This window comes from Danio rerio, chromosome 7 (assembly GCF_049306965.1).
Source record: "Danio rerio strain Tuebingen ecotype United States chromosome 7, GRCz12tu, whole genome shotgun sequence".
Classification (NCBI taxonomy): Eukaryota; Metazoa; Chordata; class Actinopteri; order Cypriniformes; family Danionidae; genus Danio; species Danio rerio.
In genome coordinates this window covers 10,477,769-10,504,387 of record NC_133182.1, presented here as the reverse complement: position 1 = coordinate 10,504,387, position 26,619 = coordinate 10,477,769, and the positions used below count along the sequence as shown (strand labels likewise).

The following is a 26,619-nucleotide window of genomic DNA, read 5'->3' as shown; positions in this document are numbered from 1 at the left end:
TTCAGTCACACGATCCTTCAGAAATCACTCTAATATGAATTATTATTGTTATTATTATTAATGGTAATAGTAATAAAAGCAATAATGAGTAATGAGTAATAATTTCACTTGAAACTACATACAATAAGAAAACACTCATTTAAACTGTTTTATAAATATTTAACTTTTTTCATTTTACATTTAAAAAAATGCCGCCTTGATAAACAGTTTTTAAAAAAAAAAAGAAAAAAAAACTGACCCTAAATTTTTGACTGGTATGTTTTTACTAAAGTCTGTGCAGAAATAGCAAAGATAAAAGTCAGCAGATTCTTTCTGGCCCTGCTTAAAGGCAGTATATTTAGTGCATACTAATTGAAGTACAGTGAGAACTATACTAACGAAGATAACCCTAATGTGGAAGGAACATTTACCGGCTTCGTAAACTGACGTCATCCCGCAGCGTGGGCTCATTTGCAGACAGAAGCATTTGGAGGGTCTTTCTCACTTCTCTCCAAGCTTCATAACCCAGAGCCATAAATGCATTGAGAGTTGGCTGTGATGAAGGTGAAAATAAGCGTAAACATGAAGAACCACCAATAATTTCTGCAATAACAAACTGATGAAAGTCTTTTATTACTTCCTTTTCAAAAATGACAAAATAGGATTTGTAGTAGACAGTAGAGAAAAAGAAAAATAGCTGTCAAAAATAAAGTAGGAGAAAATGGCACTGTGTATGTATATATATATATATATATATATATATATATATATATATATATATATATATATATATATATATATATATATATATATACAGTGCCATTTTCTCCTACTCTATTTTTGACAGCTATTTTTATATATATCATTCATTCATTCATTTTCTTGTCAGCTTAGTCCCTTTATTAATCCGGGGTCACCACAGCGAAATGAACCGCCAACTTATCCAGCTAGTTTTTACGCAGCGGATGCCCTTCCAGCTGCAACCCATCTCTGGGAAAATACATATATAGATTTAATTTAAAATGTACACACACACACACACACACACACACACACACACACACACACACACACACACATATATATATATATATATATATATAAATAAAATAAAACAAAAGCAAACCTAATAAATACGCAAATATATATAAATAAATGGTAAATAGACCTATAAATTTCTGCATATATAAAATACTAAATATGATAATAAATATATGTATACAAAAATTCACAAATTCCTGCATAAATAAATAAATAGTGTATATAATTATATAAATGACACGAATGTTGGGGGAATAAGAAAATGCTAAACTGAAGGATTATTTCACCCTTTCAAATGTTTATTCATTCATTGTCATTAGTATGTTGACCTAAGGAAAAGTAAATACGGAACTAATTACAAGAAATTAATAAACGTTTAAATGGGGGAAAATAAACTTTCAGTTTAACATGTTTTTTTCCCCAACATTAGAGTAATTTTTTAATACATTTTATATACATTTATTTATTTGCATACTATTTAACGTTTTATTAATGCAGGAATTTGTGGATGTATTTATCCATTTATTTATTGTTTTTGAAGGTTTCGTCCTCCATATGTGATTGTTAAGGGTATGAAATGTACATCTCTAAATCGTTATTATGTTTTGAACTTGGAAAGGATTAAGGAATAAAAATATTTATTAGAAATAAAGAGTAAATGGCAGTGAGTCGAAGTAGACAATTCATATAATATAAACTGTAAATATTCAATAAAATTAGGAAAATAATTAAAAAGGAAAGGAAAATAAAAAAACAGAATAAAAATAGAAAAATAGAAAAATAGAAAAGAAAGAAAAAACTGAATAAAAAAATAAGCCATCCACTATAATAATTTAATACATTTATTATAATGAATAATAGGTACATTAAATAAATATTAAAATATTTATATGAATAATTGTAAATGGAGAGAAAATGACAGAAGAAAATTACAAAAAGAAAATTAAAATAAGAAAAAGAAACAAAAATATGAAAGTAAAAGAAAGAAAAAAATAATAGAATAAAAACAAGCAATTTATCATAATAATGTTTACATTTATTAAAATAAATAATACATATATTAAATAAAATTAAGAAAATAATTAAAAGGCAAAGAAAATCAAAAAGAAAAAAACTTAATAAAAAAAACAATAAAAAAACAAAAAAATAGAATGGAGAGAAAAAACTGAATAAAAATAAGCCATTCATTATAATAATTTATCACATTTTTCCTAAATTTCTCACAAAAAAATGAATTTTTTAAATAAGAATAATAAAGAAACAATTGATTAAAAAGAAAAAAATTTAAATAAGGAAAGAAAGAACAAAAAGAATAAATAAAAGGCATTTATTATAATAATTTATATATTTGTTTAATTATATATATATATATATATATATATATATATATATATATATGTTTAATTTTATATATTTATATATTTGTTTAATTTTATATATATATATATATATATATATATATATATATATATATATATATATATATATATATATATATATATATTAAAGTCAGAAAATGATCGAAAAGGAGACAAAATGGCAAAAAAAGAAGATAAATTATGAGGTAAGAAAAAAAATCCCAGTAATGGGTTGCGGCTGGAAGAACATCCGCTGCGTAAAACATATGGTGGATAAGTTGTCGGTTCATTCCGCTGTGGTGACCCCTAATTAATAAAGGGAATAAGCCGAAAAGAAAATGAATGAATGAATGAAAATAAAATAAGATTAAAAATAATAAGAAAGAAAGAGAAATTTATAGCTAAACAGTAGATAACCTAACAATTTAGATAATTGTTGGGGGGTAAATAATTATAATAATATATAAATGAATAATTAAATAACCAGGACTGGGGTAAAGGATGCACATGCACATAATGAATCTCACCTGTTCAAAGACATGCTGGTGTGGCTGCAGAGCCGGTCCCTTGAAAAGATGCTTGATGACACTGAGGTCCAAGATTTGGTCTCCAATGGCAACACCGATTCTGTGCCTGGCCTGCTTTATAGAAGACTATATATATGAACTGGTCTTATTGATGTAATAACTTTGCATGAACTTTAAAATGACTTGCTATTTATAATAAATAACTTAATCATACAAAGAAATGACGTTCTCCCAGATTTGGTGGAAACAGAGGAGTTTACATGATCATTACAACAAATAAAGTGCATATTTTGTATTCTGCTTAAAATATCATATATGCTTCGGTAAGTGTTGGTATGCTTAATAATAAAGCTTTATTGATAGTTTAATAGTACTGTGTGCAGATTTTCAATGTGCTCTCTGACCTTTGAAACCAACTGTGTCCACACAGGATTGCGGCTGAAGTGAAATGCTTAAAGTTACTTAATTTAGCGGTTTCATTAAAGTTAAACACACCCTTATTGCATAACAAAACTTATTTAATTTAGCTCAAGCAAACGGTAACGTGATTCTGAGACTTGAATGAAAAGTTTACTTACATTATCCGGCGTCGAAAAAACTCCGTAGGGCAAGTTGTGATAAGAAAAGTCGCTTTTTTCCTCAGTCTTTATGAAAGACATTTTTAAGTTGCAGTGAAACTCTAACACCGTCCTCAGAGTAAACAAGAGCACGAGTAACCTCTTCCAGATGTGCACTGCAGACATATGAAAGTTACCGCCTCACGTAGGAAAGCAGACAGCCAATCAGAGACGCCCTCTTCTATCCTCCCTACGTCAAGTACACTTCGACTATTCAAAGTGACTCAGCAGAAAAGATCAATTCTAGATCCACACATCAATAGCAAACCATATTATACTGGTTTTGTTTTAGAGATTATTTAAATACAATTTCATTAAATAAAAATAGGAAAGCAGAGCTATGTCATGGCGTTCATGTATATACCAAGGGTGTAAAGTAACAAATTACAAATACTCAAATGACTGTAATTGAGTAGTTTTTTTCAGGAATTGTAATTTACTAAGCCGTTTTAAAAATGTGTACTTTTACTCTCCCTTGAGTACATTTTAGTGCTGAATTGGTACTTTTACTCCACAATTTTCCTTCAACCAGCAGACACTACTTTATCTTTCCTATTGGTTTTGGAAAAATCAGTCTGTGATTTCTGTCCAATCGAATCGCAAATAGAAGGAAAATCACATCATAATGAACAACCTCAAGACATGGGCGATTTATAAATCGCTGCAGTTTGTTTGGAAGCATTAAAAGTGTCCAAGAAGACGTCCAAAATCTTTCCACGCATTGCCCCAGAGACTGTTAGATGATGTCGCTGATGAGTAGATGACAGATGTTTACTGTATGAAATGGCCTTAAACACCCAGCAGGCACAAGATGCCAACATGAATTCAAATTAACGTTGTACAGTAACGTCATGTTCTGTTGCATTTTGTTTGAAAAAGAAAATCGGGTTGACGTCAGAACTCAACATCAGGCCACCCTACTGAAAAAAAAAAACAGCTTAAACCAGCCTATGCTGGTTTTAGTTGGTCAACCAGGCTAGTTTTAGAGGGGTTTGGGTCACTTCCAGGCTAGTTTCCAGCCATTTCCAGCCTGGTCTTAGCTGATCAGGCCGGGAGATGACCAGCTAAAACCAGCTAGACTTCTGCAGAAGAGCATCACAGAACACACAACACGTCCAACCTTGAGGCAGATGGGCTACAGCAGCAGAAGACCACACCGGATGCCACTCCTGTCAGCTAAGAACAGGAAACTGAGGCTACAATTCACAGACTCACCAAAATTGGACAATAGAATATTGGAAAAACATCGCCTAGTCTGATGAGCCATTCGGATGGTAGGGTCAGAATTCAGGGGAGATTAGGGGACATAAGACAAGTCATAATTATGCAAATTACTAAAAACTATTGATGAAAAAAAATAAATAAATAAATAAAAAAAGATAATAAATAAATATAATTCGAGGATTCCCAAACTTTAAAATCTAAATATTTACCCTGGAAAAAAACAAAAGTATGTATAGTACATATGTCATAAATAATATTAAAGACGAGTAATCTTAAAAGTAATCCAATCGTCTGAAAAAGTTACCAAAGTACTCTTGGTAACATTGAACATCATTTTCCTCTTAAGGGGGCGACACGGTGGCTCAGTGGTTAGCACTGTTGCTTTACAGTAAGAAAGTCGCTGGTTCAAGTCCCAGCTGGGCCAGTTAGCATTTCTGTGTGGAGTTTGAATGTTCTCCCAATGTTGGTGTAGGTTTCCTCTGGGTGCTCCGCTCTCCCCTACAGTCCAAACACATGTGCTATAGGTGAATAAAAAAAAAACTAAATAGGCCGTAGTGTATGAGTGTGAATATGAGAGTTTATGGGTGTTTCCAAGTACTGGGTTGCAGGCTGAAAGGGCATCCGCTGCATTAAACATATTCTGGAATAAGTGGTAGTTCACTCTGCTGTGGGACCCCCTGATGAATAGTGACTAAGCTGAATGAACATGAATGTTGCTCTTGTTTCACTTACAAACAATAAAAGGCTAAATTGTAAGTGAGCTACCCTCACAGTTTTCATTATTTTATACTTTATTTTATTTTATAGTTTTCATGATTTTAACCAATCTGTCCATTATTTTTGGTAAACAAGGCTTAACAGCTCTTGAATACAAGCCAGGGCTAAGCGTGGTGTGAAAAATTCCACACACTCACAATACAGTTTAACATTAACAGCATTCGTCTGCCAATTATTGCATAATAAATTGCTATACTTCACACTTTTTCGGCAGATAACCAAGCTGTAGTCTTTGATTCATTCATTTACTGAGGATTTTAGGAATTGATTGCTCTGGCCTGGGTAGTCATCAACAAGCAAAACAACTGCATTCTGACAGCGAGCTGCACCTGTACAGCAGGGTATGTAAACTTGGTTACAATTCATTCTAAGCATTCAGTGCCCGCAGTTTAATTCACCATATGTAACTGTTTTTGCTGAAATCATTGCTGCAATCAAAAACAAGTAATTATTTTTTTTAATTAGGTCCTCACTCCATTCAGCTCTTATGATAGCTGTTCGGCTGTTAGCCAAAGACATCTGGGGTTGGAATTAAAAGCCACGGTAAAATAAATGTGGTAAAATTGGGCAAATAACCAAGCTGTAGTCTTTGATTCGTTCATTTACTGAGGATTTTAGGAATTGATTGCTCTGCTCTGAGTTAGTTTCTCTCTAGTATTAAAGGAGATCTGTTATTCCCCATTTTACAAGGTCTTAAATACATCTCTGATGTCTCTAGTGTGTGTGTGTGTGAAGTTTCACAAATAATTTTTTACAAAGTCTATAGAACACACAAGACGTGTCAGTTGTATAGTTTTAAATGGGGGAAAATAACTGTATATATGGTGAATTAAGCCCCGCCTTCTAGTACAGGAGCCAATCATCAGTCGCTATGGACGAATTACTGGTTTCTAAACATTCAGGATGCACGCGCAGCGAGGTTGAAGGAAGGAATAAAAAAAAAATTTTAAAAAAACTCAGGAGGGCTTGCATTTACAGCGAGAAATGGCGTCCGATGCGGTACAGAGTTTGTTGTTGTCTTAGAAATAAGTTATACTGAATACATATTATATATATTATTTACATAATGCTTTCAGCATATTATAACAGCTTGTCACCCAGTGATAAGCACAGTTATTCAGCAAAATTAACGTTAAAGTGAGCGGCGTTCCGTTCGTCTCACCGGAGCACTTTTGATAGCACCCTCCCAATGGATATTGGATAAGACGAAATGGCCAAGCATCCAGCCCCAAATATACAACCATCTCATTAAAACTCCAAGTGATTTTACAAGAGAGAAGTTAAAGGCCTACAAGTCTTTGGATGCCTACAGTTTTGTTCTGTGTGGTCATGTGCAAGAAACAATGTTCCAGGATAGCCAGATTCAAAACTTTGTAGTGCTAAAAACCGAGGATCTGCCTAGCCAAAGACAAGGAAAGAAGACGGAGCTTTACAAGGCCTGGGTAGTCATCAACAAGCAAAACAACTGCATTCTGACAGCGAGCTGCACCTGTACAGCAGGGTATGTAAACTTGGTTACAATTCATTCTAAGCATTCAGTGCCCGCAGTTTAATTCACCATATGTAACTGTTTTTGCTGAAATCATTGCTGCAATCAAAAACGAGTAATTATTTTTTTTAATTAGGTCCTCACTCCATTCAGCTCTTATGATAGCTGTTCGGCTGTTAGCCAAAGACATCTGGGGTTGGAATTAAAAGCCACGGTAAAATAAATGGGGTAAAATCAAATTTGGCATGCTACCCCACAACACGTGTTTGCTATTGCAACCGGTCTTTTTTTCACAACCGGTATACGCGGACGAACCAGTGACGTCATGCATGACATAGGTTGGTAATTCCCCTATAAAATAACTTTTTAGTGAGACATGTCATGCTCTTTTTGCTTTTTAACGTGTTAAAATATCCAAGTAAAATAAAACCTTATTCATTAATTTAATTCAAGGTTTTCTTTTAAAAACGTCTTGCCGTTGGTCAGCATGCAATCAATCTCCACCGGTTGTATTCTTCATCACCTGGGAAACGAAGTATGCATTTTGAGGCTGCATTTGAAGGAGCCTTCAAATTTTTTTAAAAATGAGATGAGATGAGAATTCGTCGTGCCGCAGTGATGCAGCGCACTTTAAATGCAGCCTCTGAAACAAGACACAGCTTTTGTTTATCATAACCCTCTTAAGCTTAGATGCTAACTGAGCCCTTTTGGTGACTGTCGCTTTAAATTTAAATGAGACTGTGCTCCACAAAAGAGGGCGAAGCTACAAATGCCAGCACTGTCAGCATAGCAGCAGATTCAAAAACAAGACTAACACTATATTAATGAGGGAGAAAACGTCACTAACAGGCCACGCTTTCCCCATCTGATGACAAGTACACCGGGATGAAGTCAATCAAAGTGTTTCTGCTGACTGTTTTTATCAAGTGTGATTATAAAAAATTGAATTATTATTTTTTTACTAGTAAAATCGGGTTATATTCACACACTGCTGCCACACAACTGTGGTTAAACCCTTTATGAAAGTGATTTTTGCATAATAGGTCCCCTTTAATATTTCAGTGATATTATAGACACAGTAAGGATTTACAGTTTCACTTACAATCTGATTTTTTTCTTTTACTCAGACATAATTTGCTAAATAAAATTATTTGCATCTTTAAAGAAGATTTTTTTTATCAGTGTTGCCATTGAACGACAGTCTAAAAATGATTTTAAAAAAGACGGAAGGAGGGGTTGATACATATTAATGGATAGATGGAAAGAAATATAAGGATGAAAAGATAATGATGGATGGATGGAAAGATAAGACTGGATGAACAGATGGATAGGTTAATACAAATGAATTAATAGATGGATAAAAAGATATGGATAAATGAATGAAAGGAAGAAAAAAGGATAGATGGAAAGAAGGAAAGATAAGGATGGAGAGATAAGAATGGATGGATGGATAGATTTTGTAATACAAATTAATTAATGGATGATAGATGGATGTAAAGACAAAGAAAGATATGGATGTATGTTTGGATGGAAAGATAAGAATGGATGGACGGATATAGATTTGTTAGTACAAATTAATGAATGGAAGGATGAATGTAAAGATTAAAATGGAAAGATATGGATGGATGACGGATGGAAATATAAAGATGGATGGAAACAAGAATGGAAAGATGGATAAATAGAGATTGGTTAATACAACTTAATGAATGGATGGAAAGATATGGATGGATGAAAAAATATGGATGATGGATGGATGGACAGATGGACATAAATTGGTTATTACAAAATGAATGGATGGATGTAAAGATAAGAATGGAAAGATAAGAAAGAATGGATGGACGGATGGATACAGATTGGTTAATACAAAATGAATGGATGGATGTAAAGATAAGAATGGAAAGATATGGATGATGGATGGAAAGATAAAGGATGGATGGACGGATGAATATAGATTGATTAATACAAAATAATGAATGGATTAATGAAAAGATATGAATGTATGACGGATGGAAAGATAAAAATGGACAGACGGATGGATGATGGATGAAAAGATAAGAATGGAGAGATGGATATAAATTGGTTAATACAAATTAATGAATAGATAAGAAAGGAAAGATAAGAATGGATGATGGATGGAAGGAAGGAAGGAAGGAAAGAAGGATGGATGGATGAATGGATGGATATAGATTGGTTGATATGGATGGATGGATGCTAACAGATATGGATGGATAGACTAGGATGGATGGTTGGATGCTGAGTGTGCCATACCACCTGTAAAAACAACTCTCTCCACATGCACCAGACACTTAAACTTCATCTTATAAGGACTCAATAAGGAAAACGATGTGAATATACCACTCAAGCATGTTGCACTACTTGTTTCCCTTCAACTTTAAATAGCTCTTTTGCACAATATTGTTCAGGGTATTGTGAAAGCATGGATAGTCTGTCTTAGGTTATGCCAATAGTTTCAGTAAGCATAGAGTCAACGAGAGCCCTTACTACAGTGTGACGTGTAAAACTTTATTAAACATGAACGCAGTGAATACACAAACATAAATAAAACCACTCGCAACTTTCACTCACTCTAATAACCGAACTGTAAGAAAAGAAAACCAAAATGTAAATCACAGTCTGTAATGAAGTGCAATAAACCAGAGACTGGAGTCACACACATAATAAATCGTAATCGCTTATAAACCTCTTCATTTTTTTAAATCTATGATGGTGGAGCAAATATGGTAATAGATAAAAGCTTATATTAAGTTAGATGTCGTCCTTTTCTTGCTTACAATCCCTATTAAAAGAAATTAAATAACTAAAATAAAAACCGAAGACACATTCTGGCAATGTTTTCTTTTTTAAACATGCAAGCTTGATTCATTACCAGAAATGCACAGCCGCCCAAGTTTGAACTAAAAGCCATTTAGTAATTAACGCAATTATATAAATATTAAGTGGTTAACGCACCACGGTACTTTGTAAGTAAATCAGATCGAGAAGTAAAAATGAAACAAGTGGACAAAACTAATTTGCGGATGTGTTTCATTTGTAGCATGCACAATTCAAGGTCCTGTTTGTGGAAAAGGGAGTAAAAAAAATTGTTTGCAATCTTTAGCTCAGATCTTCTTGATTTTCTCCCCAACAATAAGAGGGTTTTCTTTCCTTATCTTCTCCGCTGCGTCAGCCTTATAATCAAAGCTACAGCTGTGAACATCTGAGTATCGGTGAATGCCGCAAAATAATTGTCCGCACCGGCAGTCGAAACCTGTCGGGAGAAAATAAAAGACCAATTAGCTTAATAAATCCTTTTATACTGAAAAAATGACACATACTGTACATTCAAATACATGGCCACTTTATTAGGTACACTTGTCCAACTGCTCGTTAAGGCAAATTTCTAATCAGCCAATCACATGGCAGCAACTCAATGCATTTAGACATGTAGACATGGTCAAGACAACCTGCTGCAGTTCAAACTGAGCATCAGAATGGGGGAGAAAGGTGATTTAAGTGACTTTGAACCTGGCATGGTTGTTGGTGCCAGACAGGTTGGTCTGATTATTTCAGAAACTACTAAATCTACTGGGATTTTCACGCACAACCATCTCTAGGGTTTACAAAGAATGGTCAGAAAAAGAGAAAATATACAGTGAGCGGCAGTTCCTCCTGATCCATCCTGCCTTGTATCAATAGTTCAGGTTGGTGGTGGGTGTGTAATAGTGGGTGTGATGTTTTCTTTTGCACACTTTGGGCCCATTGGTACCAACTATGCATCGTGTAAACACCTCAGCCTTACCGAGTAATGTTGCTGACCATGTCCATGCCTTTATGACCACCCAGCAGGATAATGCGCCATGTCAAAGCATAAATCATCTCAGGCTGGTTTCTTTAACATGACAATGAGTTCTCCCTGCTCAAATGGTCTCCACAGTCACCAGATCTCAATCCAATAAAGCACCTTTGGGATTTGGTGGAACGGGAGATTCGCACCATGGATGTGCAGCAGACAAATCTGCATCATACAGTAAATATTTCCAACACTGTTGAATCTATGCCATGAAGGATTAAGGCAGTTCTGAAGGCAAAAGGGGGTCCAACTCGGTACTAGTAAGGTGTACCTAATAAAGTGGCCGGTATTACTTGTAACAATTAAAAATATTTTTGTTTTTTATGCAAACTGGCAATACATGTTCAGCAAAATCTCTATTTACTAAAAAAAAATCTTAAGGGGGCTTCTAATATTGATTTAAAAAAAAAAAAAAAAAAAAAAAAAAAAGAATTAAAACTGCTTTTATACATGTCAAACCAAAAGGAAACACGACTTTCTCCAGAAGAAAAAAATATTATAGGAAATACTGAAAAAATTTACAATATGTGAAAAAGAATAAACCTTGTCATAGGAGGGCTAATCATTCTGACTTCATTTGTATGTGTGTGAAATAATGCACTGTCGGATATGGGATTCCACATATATTTTTTTTTTATTATTATAACCAACATGTTTCACATTACTTCAAGGAAATAAAAGCATTGCTACAAATTCTGAAAGTGGACAGCAATGTTTTACAGTTGCCCAAAGCAAACAGAGATTTTATCATTGCAAACAAACAAAAAAATTGTGTAGCTACATTTTCTGAGAGGTGCACATCAGCCATGGTGAGGGCTATGCAACACAACAAATCATACGTGTGCGCTCGACGCAGTAGTGTAAATCTGCCTTTAGGTTTCAGCAACCTGAAAACATCAAGTAAAGAAAAAAAATCCTGAAATGTTGCTTCTTCGCTGTCTTTTTTTGCCTTCTTAAAATGGCTTGATTGCTTGCTCATAATTTAGTATCCATACTACAATCGGTACAGATTTTTGTAATGAAGACCAGTATGTCTTGGTAACTTTGTAAGAAGCTTTTGTATTAAATCACATATTTAGTGCAAACAATCTTGACATGTATATAGTGGTGTGCACATATATAAAATAATTGATACATTGCACAAACAAGCAGGTGAACCTGTACCTAATAAAGTGGCCAACGAATATATTTTATTGTTATTTATTAAGAAATAAAAAGAAATTATTAATATAAAAAACAAATATAAACATACCAGTTAGGCCCACTTTTTTGCGGCAGGTGAAGCAGCGGTTTTTCTTGGGTTTAGATTGCTCTGGTTCATCTGAGGTTTGCTCCGACACACTTGATGCTGAGGCTATAAAGAGTTTAACAAAGGTGTCAAAGCTTTAGAAATGCTGCCAACATTAAAGTCTGTGTGAAATCAATATTCACAATGTCTATTTTGCTAGTACACATTGTTAATATTTAGGTCAAGGATTAATCCATGCAAATATACTGTTCGTTTTGATAATCTTCAATCAAAGTCCGAGCATTTGATCTCTCTCTTAACATTCATTTGCTATGAGTGAATGACCAGAGAAAAAAAAAGAAAGCCCCACCCCTACTCAATATTCTGTTTCAGTTGGAAGTACATCAATTAACCAAAAATAAAAGTCTCAGACTATTGACCTTATTCTGTGATGTGTTTTTTCGATTGTTTTAGAACTTCTAATTCAGCTGCCGATAGAAGAAATGACTAGGAATAACAAACGGCAGATTATAGTCAAACAACCAGACTCCCTAATTTTTTACAATTAGTTTTTAGATAAAAATGACTGATTTTGTGGTAGTAATTAGACATTAAGCCAAAGGAAGGTTGTATAACTCTTATTTTTATCCGCAATCTTAGTTTCTCTCAGATTTCACTGAGCATCTGACTCAAGACATGTGTTAGGGCTTCCACTACTGCAATACACAGATTGCCGTAAAACTCATCAATGGCAGGGAAGCGTTTTCTCTTGTTAACTGCAGGAAAACAGGTTTAAACTAAATAATTGATCGATTTGACGGACACCATAAAACCAGCACAAATAATGTCCTTCAATTTGGTCACGTCTAGGGATGCATCGATTAACCGGTTTCACTAAGAAACACGCTTTAACTTGTCAGAGTTAATTAATCTTAAAGGCTTCTCAACACCGTGTTTCTGCACGTAACAAAACTGCAGCAACTAAAAGTTAAGCCAACTGTGTGCTAGTTTAAAGTTCCGAGCTTGTACACAGAGACTAATAACCATGCATTTTTGTTGGGTGTTCCTAAATCTTTACTGGTGCTGCTAAATTTTTGAAGTTGGGAGCACCGGTGCTACCAAGTAAAAAAGTTAATTTCAAGCTCTGCATTAGACAAAGGCTATTTTTTTATTTATACTTATTTTTATTTATTAATTAAATTATTGTCATTTATTTTCAGTGTAAAATTATTACTTCTGTTTAAATAAAAAAAAACTATTATTTTTAAGCACAAAGACAGAAATGGGCTATTGTTTGTTTTTAATATTGTGTTGTATTAATTGCTTAATTAGCAGCAATAAATAACACTTTAAAGTATAAGAAGTTTTCAGGTAATTTTCTAAACTGGTAGCGTTTTGAAATTAATAAATGCAAAACAATCGTGATAACTGTGAAACCGTGATTATTTCTCAGACTATAATCGTACAACCAAAATCTGTAATCATTGCATCCCTTTGCATTGACTTCACATGTGAATCACTCGCGCTTCGTTTGCATCTGCTTACTGCACAATCCCCCCTCCCTCATGTAATGTAATGATCGTGAGGGCACAGGTGAGACGTAATTTTTCGAGAGACACTCAAATAAATCATTTGTCATGATTGGAATAAATCTTACTTGATTATATGGTTTGGAATTGGATGCTTTAGGAGATTTTTCGTGATTATTTTGCGTTTAAATTAACAATTGCAGGATCGCAAAAATGTTCGCCTTTTTGTTAATTTGGCGATGGATTCAAAAAACTAGGGGGCCTAAACAACTTGCTCTACAAACAAGTGTTCACGACTATACGTAAAAAGTAGAACAACACAAGAAGAAAACATCAGTTTGCAACATCGAGTAAAACAAGCTGTCATTTATGTTTAGAAAATCAATGGAAGTGAATGAGACTCGAAGTCTTGAGCCAAAATGATTCCAATGGCTCGTATGTAAAGAATAAGGCCAATAAAAACATCCCACATCAGTAGTTTTTGGTCTGAATCCAGTTCTGATTTTCTTGATCAAAACAAGTAATCTGTGCTCTCATAGCTAAGAAAATGTCGCAGTCATTACCCAAAGATCCGGTTTGCACTCACCAGATACTGTTTCTACAGGTTGACAGGTTTCATCGAGTTTTCGCTTTCCTCTCGATGTGCTTTCCTCCAGCGATGGGCTTCTGGCTGTGAGCTGCTTTTCTGTGCTGGACTCCAGACTGCTTCTCTTCAATTTACTGCACTGCACTTCTGCAAGATAAACACAGTCAGATCCACGAGCAAATCTACATCAAGAGTCCAAAACTCAAAGGCTTGGTATACCATACAATATGCAAAAAACAAGGCTAAAAAATTTGTTCCCCAGAGTTTGTTCAACTTGCTTTGTGGAACAGGTTTCTGGTCTACATTAAACATTTGTAATTATTATTATAAATCCCTAATAAACAAATCTAACTTTTTAACAGCATGTCTGCTGCGATCAGTAAAACCAGCACACAAACAAAATGTAAGCCTGTTTAGCACTTGATAAAAGACGGGCTTTTAACAAGTGAACTGAGCACATTCTGGCCTGGTCTCAAAGCAAACAATCAGATACGTTTGCAAGATGATGTCTGGCTGTTTCTATGGAGTTTGGCAATCTGCTCAGTGTCTGAGTTTGGGGCAGTGGATGACATAATAAATGGGTCAAAGTGAAAAAGAGGACGTACCTGGTGTTTTCTGGCCTGATGGAGCCGCTACTGAAGCACCGTCTTTATGTGTAACTGCTGCTGGTGTTGATGTTAAGAAACGCTGACTGGAGGAGAGGATGACGAAAAGAGATGTTTTGTTATACAAGTGAAAACACACCGCGGTAATGGCCAGTTATGTAAAATGCAGAAGTAGGCAGCACGACCAAAACCTTATATCACAGTATATGTAATATATATTACATCTCAGAAAAGAACTTGCATGCCCTTTTAGCATTTTTATGACCCAAGCTCAGATAAATAGTTAAAAAAATAATAATAAAAAGATTCTAAAACAATCATAGATGACTGTAACTGCCAGAGTTCTTACCAGGTCTAGAAAATATGATCATATCATCCCAACTGTATCCTCCTTACACTGGCTGCCTGTTAAGTTTCGTATTGAATTTAAAATATTGCTTCTTACCTATAAAGCTTTAAATAATCTAGCTCCTGTTTATCTAACCAACCTTCTGCCTCGCTACAATCCAACTCGCTCTTTAAGATCTCAAAACTCAGGGCTTCTGGTAGTACCTAGAATGGCAAAGTCGAGTAAAGGAGGTCGAGCCTTCTCATTTATGGCTCCTAAACTCAGGAATAGCCTTCCTGAAAATGTCCGAGGCTCAGACACACTCTCTCAATTCAAAACTAGATTAAAGACCTATATGTTTAGTAAAGCATACACTCAGTGCATCACTTAGCGGGTTTCCACACAGGTTTCTGCATCTTGTTTATATACACTATGAACAGCAGCTAAGCTAATTATTCTCTTTAATCTCCATTTCCACCTGGGGATACTCATCCAGAGGCCCTCAGACTATGCAGAGTCACTGATTCGATTCAAGACCAGAGACAAGATGATAAAAATGTTTCCATATCCTGGACCAGGCCGTATCCTGAGCAGCTGCTGCGCTGGTCATGGAGGAGTGGAGAACATGAGACTGATTCCAGTGACGCTCCAGGGACTGACGAGTCTTCGCTGAGGCCAGCTTCCAGCCTCTACCACTGAGACTGCAGCTCTGCACAAGACGTTTGACCAGTGGAGAAATTAAAATGGTCGTGCCCAACCGAGTCTGGTTCTCTCAAGGTTTTTTTTCTTTTCATTCACCAATTTGTAAAGTTTATTTTACCTCTCCGCTGTCGCCACTAGCTTGCATGGTTTGGGATTGGTAGAGCTGCGCATCGATGGATTTGCTCTACAGTGTTTAGACCCTCAGTAATGATTATTAAACCACAATGAACTGGACTGAACTTAAACACTAAAAAAAACTGAACTACACTGTCCCAATTTACTATGAACTTTTATGTGAAGCTGATTTGACACAATCTACATTGTAAAAGCGCTACAACTAAAGGTGAATTTAATTGAATTGACTATGAAAATGAATATAGTTTTATCCATACATATAGTGTATATAGCCTGCATCTAGGATCATCAATTTCAGAGGTTGAAATTAGCCAATAAAACATTGCTGCAGCTCTGATACAAGTTTTTTTAGGGAAAATTAAAAAGCCCTTTTGGCTTTTTAAATAAAATGCGTATAAAACATTGTATTAAGCTTATCGGACAGTTCTTGACCCGTGACTTGTGGTGCATTCGCAGCATTCTGAAAACTTGAGTTGTTTTCAACTAGAGGCCTGAGCGCATTGCTCCCAATATGCACACAAACTGCAGGCCTTCATTGGAAGATTAACTTGCTGGCGGAAAAGACGTGACCGGCTGTCGTCATGTGTGATGTCCAGACATGCTGGATTCACCTGATTTGTTGATGGATGGGTTGTGGATGCATTCAATGGCAGGTCGTGGGTCCTTCACTGGGCCTTTAGCCCTTCACAAAGAATGTTTCCAAAGACGTCTGTTTCTTACTCATTTTGCTAGTTAAACTGCTTGTGGGTAAATTTTGGAGCTCAAGTGACCAAGATGTAACCAACAGTCATTTTTCAAAATAAAAGATTCAGGCTCAGATAATAAATACAATGAAAATAATTAATGATTTCTTGTGTGGCCCAGTACCAATTGATCCCCAGGGGTTGGGGACCACTGCCGAAGGATGTAATGATTGGCACAACTCCCATGATTCCACACTTGGTCACTCAGTCATCAAAATGTGGCTTTCTTTGTTGTGAACACACGCCCTCTAGTGGCAATATTGTGCCTTTAAGGCCATTTACAATCACATTTTCGTGTAAAAACTCATTTTTTCTCATTTTTTTGTTTGAGACGAATTAAAAACTCTACCAAATGTACACTGATTACCATTTAAATATATGATTATATAAATGCTACAGCAGAATCTGTTGTATTTCTACAATATACCTACCAATTCCCAAAACAGGTTTGTGTCACACAGAAGGTGTCATAACAAAGAAAACAAGTTGTCATGCACTATTGAAGTTGCACAAATAAACCACATCTCATCAATTGAAATGGCTTATGCAACCGTTATGAGAAATGATGTAGGGGTGGGTATTAAAGAGGAAGACGTTGTACCTGTTTTGTTCATGCTGTGACGTCGATTGTACAGTCAGAGATTCTCCTTTACTGCTTAAGCTGGAAGACACTGTAAGCAATGAGAAAGCAGGAAACCCAAAATGTCAACACCCATTTTAAGTTCTCCTTATTCTTAAGATCCTGATAACAGTATAAGAGAAGTGATGGTTTGTTTTAGGAGATGTTTCCAACGGTGGCCCATTTTGGAATAAACGCTGTAGATAATGAAATTACAGCTCAGCAAAAACACTTTGATGTGGATAAGCTGGGTTTCGAATAATTATATTTCATTGTAGGCAGTGCAACGTGGCACAACATAACAAAATAAAGGAACCAAGCACATGAGTCACTAGCCGGGTGAGGGTTTCCAATCTATCATGCAACATAACATTGTAGAAAGGAAAGGAAAAAAAAAAATCCCAAATGTGAATCATGTGCATTTCTATCAAGTTTTAGAGAGGCTGAATGTAGTATTGGTAACCTAGTAACCAACTGTAAACAAGCAAGCATAAATGAGACTGCAGGTTAGTCAGTTATTCGTCAAATGCATTTACTTTTTTTGTTTGAAATTTGCATCACTTTCTTCTCATGCGACATTTCATAAAGGGCAATTAAAAAGCGTGATGAATAATAATATATAATATAATAATATAAATGAATAAGAATACCCAGCTACTAGTTGTACCGACAAAAACTTACACACGTGACAGTAAAAAAAAAAAATAAAAAAAATAAAAAAAAATCGACCTGTCCACAGTGCTATGAAATAAATTGATTTTTTTAATGCATTTTAAGCATGTTCTACATTTTTTGATTATGGCTGGATAGAGTTAGAGGGCAATCACACAATGCACTTTTATGGGCCATTTCCACTGACACAGTGGTACAGTGTAGTATAGTATGAGTCACCTATATGAGGCTTGCATTTCCACTGCCAAAAAGGTATGGTGGGTGTGGTCTATAACAAAGTTTCAGTCGACGTCATTTGGAGTAATTACATCACTCTGATTTTATTTTGGGGAGTGGGGGGTGGTTGGTACTAATATACATCGATTGATTTATTTTCTTTTGTGAGATCTTGTAAATAATATTTCTGCTGTTTGACTTCTTTTCACTTTTGTAAATAAATTCACTTATTTTGGCACTATTTTGGTTGTTGTTTTGCTATTTTGCCACCAACTCACCACAAAATGTAATCACATTAAATGTTACCTCTTTTAAACCCAAGAGCCAAACTTGAAAGTCGTAACATTACCCATACCAACAAACCTTTTCTTGAACCTACCCATAACCTTGTTCAAGAAGTGTTCTGCAATACATTTTGAACACAGCAAGTACATTGTATATTCATTTTTGATGTAAGTATATAGTAGCTAAGGCCACCTAATAAAGCGTTTACTTTAATGCATTTCTTTTTTGACTCCATTAGACCCAATTCACACGTGTATTTATGACTATCCACTTTTCATTGAACTCACAATTTAATACTAGATGTAAAACTTAAAACAGTACTTTTAAATGCGTCTTTTCATTTGTCGACTCACCTGGATCGCTGGATCTGCCACTGTTGTTCTGACGTTGTAAGGAATCTTTATAGCAAACAGAGCACATGCCGTTATTACGCGGGTTTCCATAAAACCCACAACCATTCGAACACAGCACTTGGGTCTGATTGGTTTCCTGAGCCATATCCCTCTCCTGTTGAGAGAACAGAGATAATACTATATAAGAAAAGAAACAGTTTACAATTTTCACCAATGAGTTGTCACTGGAGTAACAAACTTTAAGATAAAAATCCAGAATTCATTCTTTTACAATTTTGTAGGATGTAAAAAAAACAGGCATAAATGCATAAGAAATCAATGGTGAGTTTCTGTCTGAGTCTACAATCAGTGCTTTGAATACTGAGTGTATGGCTGAATTACGCTTTGTGCAGATGTTGGAGTGAATAAGACACTTATCTGATCTTCCTCTGACATGATCTAACTGTTTCTCCCTGCACTTGTCTGTCTCTCAGACTACCTGTTCAGCTGTCTCACTCATTGTGCAGGAAAAGTCCTCGCTGTGCTGAAAATCGGGTGGAAACGTCAACAATTGCTTTATAGATATAGAGAGACAAGTAAACAGTCAAAGATGGAGCCAGGACAGCAGATTAATAGTCTAAACAACAAGCAAAAAGAAAAAGATTAATTTGTTAATGCATTAAAAATAATTATAAATATAATAATATGCATGATGCATACTAAGACCTTAACTTTAGGTTCTGCCTAAAGTTTTTAGGGAAAACTTGGGTATTTTGGTTGCTCTAAACGTGTTGCTCTAAAAGCTTAACAAACCATATATAATATTTAAATCAGCTATAAATTCAATTTGATGCAATTTTAACTTTTTACATTAATAAAAGTAAAAAAAAACATAAGTATATAAGTAGACATATAGTTTATATAAGTATAATTATATATGTATAAAGTTTGAACTTAAAATGTGGTGTGATAATTTTAAATAACCATTTTATTATGTTACCAATTATATACAATTCAGAATTGTGCCAAAAAGCAGTTACAATTTCTCTAAGGCTTCAACTGACCACTTGAGAGCAATTCAAATGACAGAGAAATTAGTTTTAAGAAACTTTTTCCACCCACAGAGTTTATTTTAAGATGCTAATAGTCTAATTTGATTCAATGATATGCTAAGCTAAGCTAAATGTACTCCCTCCAGACCGGGACATCGACTGAATAGATACATAAATGTAAACTCAACTATTGTACTCTAGGCGAGTTGTAAAATGAGCCTATTTTATCTTTATTATGTTTATGTTCCTTTAATATCACTAAATCTCAATATTAATGCACAATAATGCCAGGGACATTCATTAAAAAAAGGAAGTAGGACTGACATGTTGACTTTAGCATTACATTCAAGAAAATAGACTCATCTAGGAGTTAAACAGTTTATTTTTACCAATTTCACCAACTAGAGAATAGAACATTTTTGAGTGAGATGCTAATGGTCTAATTTTAATCAATTATCTATGCTAAGCTAAGCAAAAAGTGCTCCAGCCAAACCTTGAAATCAGCTGAATGGATTTAAAAATGATAAAACTCAACTATTGAACTTTAGGGAAGTTGTAAAATAAGCCTTTTTTTAAAATCATTATTATTTTTATGTTCCTTTAATATCAGTTAATCTCAATATTAACGAAAACGATCAAACCTCTTTGGTTATTCTTGAGCGAGATGCTAATGGTCTCATTTAATTCAATTATCTATGCTAAGCTAAGCTAAAAGTGCTCCTGCCAGACCTGGAAATCAGCTGAATGGATTAAAAAATGGTATAACTCAACTATTGAACTACAGGAGAGTTGTAAAATGAGCCTTTTTTATAATCTTTATTGTGTTTATGTTCCTTTGTCATCAGTATTAATGCTCAAAAATGCCAGTAACATTCATTAAAAAAGAAAAATACCATCAACAAGTCTCCTATGTGTACTAGCATTACACAAACATTCAAGAAAATAGGCTCCTCTTGGAGTTAAACAGTTCATTATTTACCAATTCTACCAACTACAGAACACTCAAGCTTTAAATAAGAAAATTATTGAAACTCTGGTTATTTTAAGCGATATGCTAATGGTCTAATTTGATTGAATTATCTATGCTAAGCTAAAAGTGCTCCAGCCAATAATAATTGGATTAAAATGGATTAAAACATGATAAAACTCAACTATTGAACTCTAGGGAAGTTGTAAAATGAGCCTTTTTAATCTTTATTATGTTTATGTTCCTTTAATATCACTAAATCTCAATAGTAATGCACAAAAACACCAGAAACATTTATAAAAAAAAAAAAAGGAAAATACAGTCAATAGGGCTCGCATGTTGACTTAAGCATTACACAAACATTCAAGAGGTCTTTAGAGTGAAACTAAACAATGCTTCAACAAATCACTTTACTTTGTCAATGTTTAAGCCAAACAGCGGCTTTAAAAATCAACCGTCAAACTGGTTTTGGTTAAACACACTGCTGATAAAAGCCTTAAAAGAGCTTAATTATGTTGTAAATGTTTAACACTAAAACCACCAAACAACCAAGAGTCGTTTTAGAAACACTGAATTAATCAGTTCCCCTCAAAAAGGATGTGCAGGCAAAGCTACAGTGCCTGGCTGAGTAAGCCAGTGTGCTCACATGTGCTGCCCTGTGACGGGGTTATTAAGCGATATGTCCTGACACTAGATCAACAGGTTAGATAAAGACTCTCCAGCTCCAAGATCACTGAAGCACATGAGCACGTGCTACAACTCAATAACATTTACTAAATAAGGTATGTGTGTGACTAAATTCAGTAGCACAAAAAGCACTTAATTTACTAAAATACTGAAAATATATAAATGTATTAATTTAGCAAAGGTTTTTATCCAAAGCGACTTACAAGTGCACTTTAAATTAGGGATTCGCAATATTAAGCCTTGACAAGCCTACTGTCAAAAATGCTGGATTCCACACAATACCTTCATGTTGTCCCAGCACAAATTGATTAATTTAACTTGATTGCTTTTATAAATTTAAGCAAATTGAACATAAAACTGATGAGTTGTCAAAAAACAACTTAAGAATTGTGTTGTTTCAACTCATTCATTAATTAAATTATTTTAAACAAGCAGCAAAGGTCTTTTTTACTTTGCAAATGTTGTTATTTTACTCTATTTGTGACAACTCACATATTTCATCATTGAAGTTATGTAAATGAATCAAATGAATACATAAAGATATTCAATTTTGGTGTGCACATCATCAAAATCGATTTAAATGCAAATATCTACTCAAATATTTCCAATATCTTCTGAGAAACACAAACAAATATATATGAAAATGGGTTAAATAATAGCATTGCGTAAAAGATGCATTTATTTTAAAAATGAAAAAAAAAAATTTATAAGTTTTATTACGTTTTATGTAGGTAAATAAATTGTTCTGTTCACAAAAAGTAAATTCTAGTGTGGTTTGAAGAACAGTGGTATAAAGATTTTAAATGACAATAAATTAACTAAGCCAGAATTTTTATATTTATATTAAGGCTGCAGTACATGATATATCATTTCAGCATCGATGTCACAGGATCTGCAATGGCAAAGTGGTCTTATAATTGACCAGGAGCCAAATTTGAAGAGGTATACGCCATTGCAGTGCAAAGTTACCAATATGTTTGTAATTTGTGTTTTAGGGCCTGTGACAGTGTGAACATTTTAAGTCAGTGTAAGAAATGACATTTTTTCTAACTTTAAGAAAGATTAATTAATTAATTATATATATATATATATATATATATATATATATATATATATATATATATATATATATATATATATATAAAATAAAAACTACAGTGTTATTTTATATTTGTATTTTAAAATTGTGTATCTGAATACTGCTAGACTTCCAGAAAATCAAAAAGCACTGCATTTTATAGGTACTAGTAGAAACTTAGCTCTCCTGTATTTATAAAGGTTTGTGATTTGTTAGTTATATATTTATGTAGATGCACTACCTTACAAATTTATGGAATGCAAAGATGGTGGAATGAACTCCCTAACTGCATGAGAACAGCAGAGTCACTTGCTTTCTTCAAGAAATGACTAAAAACTCAACTATTTAGTCTGTACTTCACTTCCAAATCTGCAACTGCCTCTCTATCTGCCTTTAGTTGTGCAAGTTGCTTCCTTGTCCTCATTTGTAAGTCGCTTTGGATAAAAGCGTCTGCTACATGACTAAATGTAAATGTAAACATATATACAGTATATAGTATTCTCCAATAGTGCAGCCCTCTTCTTGATCACTATAGATATAATATAACATTAGGCTACATAAATATTAAAATGCTGTAAATTAGTTATGGTGTGGCTGATAAATATCAAATACTTATTTAAAAATAAAAATGTACGTTTATATGTTTTGTTTTTTCTTCCTTTTTATTTGATTTCATTTTTTTTATTGCTGTACCTCTTGCATATTTAGATGTTGCATATATTTTTCTATATTGCTATTTATCTAGTTCTATATTCTAATGTGTTAGTTTTATTTAGTAAGTTACTTTATATAATTAATATGTATTTTTTTATTAGTTTTTTACCCTAATTATTGTTTTTGATGCATGAATTTATAATTGTACCCTGATTCAGAGGAAGGAGATGCAAGCTAAATTTGATTTCTGCTGATAGATTGGAAAAACTGATGTTTTACTGACTCTTTATACTGTATTTGATATTGTATAACTGTCTAATATCCATCAAAAACAGTAAGCTTTTATATTTCAAATATTATCGTGTTATCACAACCGATCTCAACATACAAATATTAATAACTCAGACTATTGATTATTGGCTCGGCTAAAGTCCAAGTTTAAATGATAAAAACAGACGTGACTGCAAAAGTCCTTCTAGTCTTCTAGAAAATTGTTTTAGTGTTTCAAGAAAATGAAACGCAAGAAATAAGAGTCTTGTGATGGAGATGAAACCTACACTGTAGCTCCCCTGGAGGAAAAGACTAAATTCCCAAGAAAGCAATTTCCTATGAAGCAAAAGTGCAAACAATTAACAGTAAATAAAGCCAAGAAATAACACTCATCATCATCGTCAATATTTAGAGAGAAGACTTTAAGTAATATGTTTGCAGTCTGAGCCAAATTAACGTATACAGCATAAATGCTGCATTTAGTGATTGAGGTAAAGCTGGTTCCCATTAGTTCAGTGACAACTTGTGACGAGCTCCCTATATTGTCTGCCAAGAAACTTCAAATATTCAGTCTGAAATCACATGTATATATGACTTCAAAACATTAGCACTATTGATCTTACTGTAAAACATGCTGTGATTTGATAGTCATTGGCAGCTAAGAATACTTTTCTGAAACTATATTACCATGGAGAATGTCGGAACATGTGACTATAAAACCAACTTTACTTCAATTCATTTCCTGATATAACACGATCATATGCATCCATACGAGACATTGTACCAGAAACGTACATTCCCTGACCTTTAAGCTTGTCCTCCTCAGAAAATCATACAAAACAAGCATAAAATCGTTCAACGACAGAATGCATCCTCGATCAATGTCAGCTTCTCCACCAAATGATATTACATCAGAGTCATTCATTCATTCATTCATTCATTTTCTTGTCGGCTTAGTCCCTTTATTAATCCGGGGTCGCCACAGCGGAATGAACCGCCAACTTATCTAGTAAGTTTTTACGCAGCGGATGCCCTTCCAGCTGCAACCCATCCCTGGGAAACATCCATACACACACTCATACATTATGGACAATTTAGCCTACCCAATTCACCTGTACCGCATGTCTTTGGACTGTGGGGGAAACCGGAGCACCCGAAGGAAACCCACACGAAGGCACGGAGAACATGCAAACTCCACACAGAAACGCCAACTGAGCCGAGGCTCGAATCAGCAACCTTCTTGCTGTGAGGCGACAGCACTACCTACTGCGCCACTGCTTCACCCACACTTTCGAGTCATAGCCTTAATGTATTCCATGCATTTTATGTTAAGTTTAATGCAAATGTGATAGGACTGAGAAACATGGGGACAATACTTTTTATACATTTGTAGCATTTATGTGTATAATTTATAATTTCATGTTTTTAATCAATTGATGTGAATGATAACAACTAGCTATTTCTGAAGTATTTTTTTCTTCTAAATAAAAGTTTTAGCAGAACATGACTATTTAAGTTGTAGGTTAATTGGGCTGAGGACAATGACAGGGTTTGTAAATTTGTGAAGTATTATAAACAAAGAAACAAAAATCTGTAAACCAAATGAACGACATATTTCTTTTATAGAACAGCTCTCAGACATTTCAGCTCTCAACATTCAGTGTAATTTAAGCTATTTTTGGGATGAAATACGTTTTGATCACTGCATTTTTTGTTTTTATTTCAGGGACAGATAATGTACGTTTCTGGTAATGTCCCATAAAATCATCATCAAATGTATATAAATACATTAAATGTATATAAATATGCATTTTTAAGGCAAAACTAATGAAAAATGTTACCATAAGTTCAACTACTCATCCCATTTTGTCTTAAATTGTTCCAGTATCTAAAACCATTTGGAAATGTAAACAATTGCTTCACATGACAAAGCTGTAAAGGCTGACAGCATCAACAACTGATGGAGATATCGTTAAATACAATTACAATGAAGGCTGCAATACTTGACAATTACAAGTCTGCTAAAAGCTAACTTCAGTAGCATGTTTCTTTTTTAAGCAATCACCATTTAGGACAAAACAAACAGAAGTAAATTAAACCTACAGTCGTTCTAAATCACAACGAGGGTTACTTTATTACGGAGTATTGAATCCCTGTATAGTAGGCAGCTTTTACAGATTGCCCAGAACATTAGTAGCTGTAGCTCTCATCCTCTGTCTGAGGAGTTTATCCTGCTCCCTTCGGGTCGACTGTTTCAGATGCTTTTTAGTAGGACAAAACGGGAATACAGGAATAGCTTTGTTCCATCATCCCACCGTCGCTTAAAATAAATTGCAATATTTAATAAAGGTAGTTTTGTATGTGTATATGTGGGCATGAATATGTGCGATTTAATTGTTTGTATCAAAACTTAGGTAAAATTGGTTTTACATTCACACATTCGTTCATTTTAACGGTCTCTACATTGCTTACTGTTTGCAAATAACATTTTTTAGAAATTATAAAATTATTATTAAGGAAAATGTGTGAATATAAAATCAACTTTAGCTAAATCAGTAACTGCTGAAATATCCATCACTGCTACTGCAAAACCACAGTAAATGAGTATCCTTCAGACTAGTTTTCAGAAACATTTAGTTTTCTACTTTATTTCTGTTGCTAGATTATGTTAATGTCAACTAGAGCTGCACAATAAATCGTTAAAAGATCGCGATCTCAATTCAACCCCCTAGACGATTTTAATCCAGCATTTCTACGATTCTGCCAATCATATTTTCAAGTTCAGGAGAGAAGAAAAGGCGGCTGCACGAGTCTTTTCATTGTTTCACGTACGTTGCTCAGTGACACCTCCAAAGGATGTTGAATGAGTCACGTAATGCATTTATAAGGTATAATTCACCTAAAAATGTCATTTTTGTCTTCATATAATGATGTATTCGCGGCCGGGAAATTCCACGTGTCGTGAGCTTCTGACGGTGAGCTGTTATCACAGAGAGGGCGCGCGCGCTCTACTTAATGATAGACGCACACCCGTCTACTTTAGTGAACAGAACCTGCATATGTTGCAAG

The 26,619-nt window shown here is 34.3% G+C and overlaps 2 protein-coding genes across 11 annotated transcripts in view; both read right to left on the bottom strand.

The window, feature by feature from the left end:
• fah (fumarylacetoacetate hydrolase (fumarylacetoacetase)) overlaps window positions 1–3,619 on the bottom strand; it is a 46,790-nt gene extending 43,171 nt beyond the window's left edge. For 2 of the 3 annotated variants that reach the window (XM_021477397.3, NM_199601.1), the window contains 3 exon segments: window positions 3,484–3,619; window positions 2,906–3,016; window positions 411–532 (listed from right to left, as the gene is read on the bottom strand). In XM_021477397.3, coding sequence (XP_021333072.2) covers window positions 411–532; window positions 2,906–3,016; window positions 3,484–3,564 — 314 coding nt within the window. In that variant the 5' untranslated portion in view covers window positions 3,565–3,619. 3 annotated transcript variants of the gene reach the window in all.
• A 5,895-nt stretch (window positions 3,620–9,514) lies between these two features.
• The window catches only part of zfand6 (zinc finger, AN1-type domain 6), a 131,034-nt gene continuing 113,929 nt past the window's right edge, over window positions 9,515–26,619 (bottom strand). For 2 of the 8 annotated variants that reach the window (XM_073906211.1, XM_073906210.1), the window contains exons 2-7: window positions 18,864–19,386; window positions 17,320–17,389; window positions 14,811–14,896; window positions 14,206–14,352; window positions 12,115–12,216; window positions 9,515–10,280 (exon numbers count right to left, since the gene is read on the bottom strand). In XM_073906211.1, coding sequence (XP_073762312.1) covers window positions 10,132–10,280; window positions 12,115–12,216; window positions 14,206–14,352; window positions 14,811–14,896; window positions 17,320–17,389; window positions 18,864–19,008 — 699 coding nt within the window. In that variant the 5' untranslated portion in view covers window positions 19,009–19,386 and the 3' untranslated portion in view covers window positions 9,515–10,131. Of the gene's footprint in view, window positions 10,281–12,114; window positions 12,217–14,205; window positions 14,353–14,810; window positions 14,897–17,319; window positions 17,390–18,863; window positions 19,417–26,619 lie in introns of all 8 variants that reach the window. The other 6 variants (NM_205760.2, NM_001328569.1, XM_073906209.1 and 3 more) reach the window with 5 other exon arrangements.